Here is a 5,265-nt window from a genome sequence, read left to right on the forward strand (position 1 = left end):
TCTATTCATATGATTTATTTAATTTAGAATAAATATAAATAAAAGAGTAGTTGAAAATAAGGGTAATATTGTAAACTTATACTATTAGAGGGGTTTTTGGCCATTATAAAAGCATAAGGGGGAAAAATAATATATGTTAAAAATAATTTATTATTAGATTGTTAATGTCATTTTTGTGAAAGTTTATTATTAAAGTGTATGTTCTTATTTATTGAGAAATAATAATTTTTGTGATTAAACTTTATTTTGATTTTCTAGTATTCTTTAATTTAAGGATTAAGTTATTGTAAAATTTATAATTTTTATCCACTATATTTTTTTATATTTTAATATCAATTTAATAATTAATAACAATTAATAATTATTATAATTTTGATATAATTAAATTTTATTAAAATAAAAATTATTTTGATAATAAAATTCAAACCAAACCCAAATGGTTTGGGTTAAAAATATTTGGGTTGGTTTGGGTTGGATCCAAATTTTTATAGTTTGGTTTGGATTGACTTAAAAACCAACCCAAACCAACCCATGCCCACCCCTAGTTCCAACACATGTGAGCCTCTAACCAATGACTACTCATAGAATTTTAGTTAGGGTTTACGTTTTGGATAGGGTAGAAATTTTAGAATTAGGAATGAGTAGCGGAACTGGAATTATGTTGTTTGCTTATATTAGAATAAGAGTATGGAATTGAAACCATAATTTAATTTATGTATTTACATGGTTTTAGATTAGAAATAAATAATTTTAAATTACAATTTTACTCTTATTTAAAAAAATTATAATTTTTAATTACAAAATTTATAATAAAATATTTATTTTATTATATTTGTAAATCAATAATAATGATTAATATTCTTAATTATGTAAATCATAATTTTTATTAATTTGAATTTTAATTATGTAAATAAAAAATTATTAATAATAGCAACACAAATGAAACACTATTATTTGATAATATAGTACAAAATTAATATTTTCTTGGAATAAAATATTTATTATTATTAATTAAATAAATATAATACTATTATTTTTAAATAAATATAATAATATATTTTCAAATAAAGATAGAATTTAGTAATATTATTAATTCTCTATGAGTATAATAATATTATTTTTAAGTAATTTCAACTTAGAATCAATGCAATTTTATTTTAAATTAAATATAATAATATTATGTTTAAATATGTTTAATAATAATATTATTAAAATAAATATGATATGATTTATTTTATTTTATTTTAAATGTAAGGCTAAAAAGGGAAAGGGGGTGGATTCCCACTCCCACCTCCCCCCATGGGAGTAAGAATCCCACTCCCCACTCCAAAATTAGGTAGGGCTCACGGAGCGGGATTCCCGCTCCCCCTTAAAAATTGTAAATAAACATTGGAGCGAGATTTTCACTCCATACTCCACACTCTTCACGCCCACTCCAGAAAGTAAACACTAAAGGATTTTGACTGACTAATTTTTAAGTAGCTTTCTTCAATTCTTCATTGTAATTCGAATCTTAAGAAATATGTGGGGCTAAGAAATTAATTTAGCCTTTTTAATCCCTTCTTCTTATTATTTACTAATATTGTATAACTTACACCAATGTTGAAAAAATAAAAACATTTTTTGATGTTAAGTTGTTAACTATTCGGTGCCAAAATATTCAAATGAAATATGCAAATTAAATAAGATTGTTATTATCTCATTAGTGCATTAGGGTGTGTAAAAATAAGTTACAAGAACCTATTTAATATATATTAACAAATTATATTTGACATTTTTTATGACAACATTAAAAATAAGAAGACAATTATTTTTACTACATTAATAACTATTTCTTTGGACTAAATTTATCCTTAAAAATTGATTAGTATTAAGATTATTAAGTGATACTCCTATAATTTCATCTCAAATACTAAGGTAATACTTTTATTAAATAATTAATTTATAACTTATAAATTACTTATAATTTCACCTTTGTATTTAATAATAAATAACACTCACTTAGCGGGAAAAAAAGACTATTTCTGGATGCTAGTTGAAATTGATTTGTATTTTACCCATCTTTTCCCCCAACTCACTCAACCAGAAGAGAGTGGGGAAAAATTGATTATACACGCCATGTGCTGCGCGTGGGGAATGATAAGAGCGAAAGAAAGCCCGAGCAGAGATAACTACGTCAATAGGGAAAAGCCACATAAAAAAATAAAAAATAAAAAATGAAAAGAGAGAGAGAGAGACAGAGTGAAAGGGTGGAAACTAGAGAGAGAGAGAAGGACGGGGCACTTTAACTCTTTTATATGTTGCACGCATCCATAGCAGAAAACAGAAGGAAGAGGGACTATCGTAAAGATCAATCAGAGCAGAAGAGAAAGAGAAACAGAGAGAAACCCACCGAAAAGAACCTGCATCGAAACTCATCTTCAGAATCAGAAGAGGAAAGCTTATTGTAGCAAAGAGTGTTGTTGTTCGGAGTCTTGAGGTACTGAGCTAGCAAAAGAGGGCGATAGAGCCGGCCAAAGAAGCTTGAGTTGTAGCTTTGTGCATGTTGTTCTGATCAAATTTGATTTTTGATTTTTGATTTCTGCTGGTTTGTATCTTCTTTGTATCGTACAAACTCATTCAGTATTAGTCTCTTTCTTTTGTAGCTTTCTAAACCTGTGTAAACTGGAGAGTTCTGGGATTTTGGGATTGTGGGTAACACTGTTGTTGAGTTTATTAGATGAGGGCCATGCCCCTAGCCTTTGAGGATTTTCAAGGGAAGGGGGCTTTAGATTTCTCTTCTTCTTCTTCAGATTCGCGGCAATTTCATCATCAGCAGCACAAGGAAGAACAAGACTGGCTACTCAGCAACAGCAACAGGGGAAACAAGAAAGCAAATTGTTGCTATGTGGGCAGTGCCACCACTGAGCCCACATCAGTGCTCGATAACCGAAGAAGTCCAAGCCCTCCCACGTCATCTTCAACACTGTCTTCCTCTCTGGGCGGTGGTGGCTCCTCCACCACCGACACAACGGGCGTGGCGGCGACCAATGCCTCTAGCAACCCCCCATCAGTAGATATCACCAATACTGAAAAATGTGGAGGCTTGGGAATGGAAGACTGGGAGAGTGTGTTGTCTGGTTCACCTAATCAAGAGCAGTCCATTTTAAGGCTCATTATGGGTGATACCGATGACCCATCTCTTGGATTAAACAAGATCTTGCATCAAGATACGGAATTCAATGCAGGTTTTGGTGTTGTGGATCAGGCTAGTCTTGGCTTTGAGACACCTTTTACTTCGGTCAGCAGCAATATTGACCCTGATTTTGTTGTCAACAGTGCAAGGCTTGGTTCTGTTTCAACCCAAAATCACATTTTTTCAATGGCAGCAGCTACAAATCTTTCACCTCCTCCAAGTGTTTTTCAACCGCAACCAGTTGAAGCTTTGGATGAGAAGCCGCAGATATTCAGGCCTCAGCTGATAATGAATCAGAATCAAGTTCAGTATGCTCAAAATCCAGCTTTATTCTTGCCCCTTTCATATGCTCAAATGCAAGAGCATCAACTTTTATCACCGCCACCACCAAAGCGCCTTAATCTTGGGCCCAATCAAAAGGTCCCGCTTTCAGATTCGGGGCAACAAGAACTATATCTTCGAAGACAACAGCAACAACAGCTTCAAATGCTTCAACAAAGGCAAACAATGGGCGTGACAGCAACAGCAACCAAGCAAAAGATGGTAAATGATGAATTGGCGAATCAGCAGCTTCAGCAGGCAGTAATTGACCAAATTTTCAAAGCCGCCGAGCTCATTGAAATGGGTAATCCTGTACTCGCGCAAGGGATATTGGCGCGGCTCAATCACCAGCTCTCACCTGTCGTTAAGCCTTTTCAAAGGGCTGCTTTTTATGTTAAAGAGGCTTTGCAGTTACTTCTCCACATGAATATGAATACTCCCAGTGCAGCTATGTCCGGTTACAACATCATTTTCAAGATTAGCGCCTATAAATCTTTCTCTGAAATCTCGCCGATTCTTCAGTTTGCTAATTTCACTTGTAACCAAGCACTTCTTGAAGCTTTTGAAGGGTGCAATAGAATCCACATTATAGACTTCGATATTGGTTACGGGGGGCAGTGGGCTTCTCTTATGCAGGAGCTTGTTTTCAGAAGCGAAGGTCCTCCTTCACTTAAAATCACTGCATTTACTTCTTCGTCCACACATGATGAGTTTGAGCTGGGTTTTACTCAAGAAAATTTAAAGCACTTTGCAAGTGAAATCAATATTCCATTTGAGCTTGAAATTCTAAGCCTTGAAACACTAATTTCGGCTTCTTGGCCACTGCCACTTCAGGGATTAGAGAACGACGTAACTGCTGTGAATCTTCCAATTGGCGTCTTCTCTAATTATCCAGCAACCTTTCCTTTGGTGCTTCGCTTCGTAAAGCAACTTCAACCCAAGATTGTTGTTTCTTTGGATAGAAGCTGTGACCGACCAGATTTTCCCTTCGCTCACCATATGGTTCACGCCCTTCAGTCTTACTCTGGCCTGCTTGAATCGCTTGATTCTGTGAATGTGAATTTGGATGCCTTGCAAAAGATTGAGAGGTTTTTGGTTTATCCTTGTATTGAAAAAATTGTATTGGGGCGCCACCGTTCCCCTGAAAGGTTGCCTCCTTGGAGGAGTTTGTTCATGCAATCTGGGTTTGCTCCATTGACATTTAGTAACTTTGCTGAGTCCCAGGCTGACTGTTTGGTGCAGCGGACTCCAGTTAGGGGTTTCCATGTAGAGAAGAGACAGTCTTCCCTTGTTCTCTGCTGGCAGCGGAAAGAGCTCATCTCAGCCACTGCTTGGAGATGCTGAGGAGTAGGGGCTGTAAATTGGTTGCAAAGGTGCCTGATAACTGCTTTAGTTTATGATCATTTTGAATTTTGTTGTCTGTGGATCTCTTATGCTAATTGTCTACGTGCTTTTGGTTAACTGTTTCCAATCAAGAAGAAACCAAACATATTAGTAACTGGTTGATGCATGGCTTAGTACATTCTTTCTTATTTCTGTTTCTTAGCATGGATTGGTTATGTGTTCTACTTTAGTTGTTCTTTATGTGCTCAATTATTTGTTGTATGGAACAAAGAAGAATTTGACACCTAAAAACTGAGTTTCCATGTAGTATCAGAATGCAACTTCAATTCAGTTCTTTTTTGGGTTCTAGAGCTCTAGAAGCTTTATTTTGTTAACAATCCAGGCTTTATAAGATCCTTTGAGTGACCGTCTTTGGTAGGAACGCA

The 5,265-nt window shown here is 34.8% G+C and overlaps 1 protein-coding gene across 1 annotated transcript; it reads left to right on the forward strand.

Moving 5' to 3' along the window:
• The first annotated feature begins 2,249 nt into the window (after window positions 1–2,249).
• LOC18046894 (scarecrow-like protein 6) lies at window positions 2,250–4,994 on the forward strand. The gene has a single exon (XM_006445253.2). It carries the CDS (start codon window positions 2,720–2,722, stop codon window positions 4,838–4,840), a length of 2,121 nt encoding a protein of 706 aa, XP_006445316.1. The 5' UTR covers window positions 2,250–2,719; the 3' UTR covers window positions 4,841–4,994.
• The last annotated feature ends 271 nt before the right edge of the window (window positions 4,995–5,265 follow it).

The sequence above is a fragment of the Citrus clementina genome, unplaced genomic scaffold, assembly GCF_000493195.1.
Source record: "Citrus clementina cultivar Clemenules unplaced genomic scaffold, Citrus_clementina_v1.0 scaffold_3, whole genome shotgun sequence".
Lineage (NCBI taxonomy): Eukaryota > Viridiplantae > Streptophyta > Magnoliopsida > Sapindales > Rutaceae > Citrus > Citrus x clementina.

Excerpts from the sequence above, each read along its gene's own strand:
- LOC18046894 (XM_006445253.2), top strand. The coding sequence starts at position 2,720 with ATGAGGGCCATGCCCCTAGCCTTTGAGGATTTTCAAGGGAAGGGGGCT.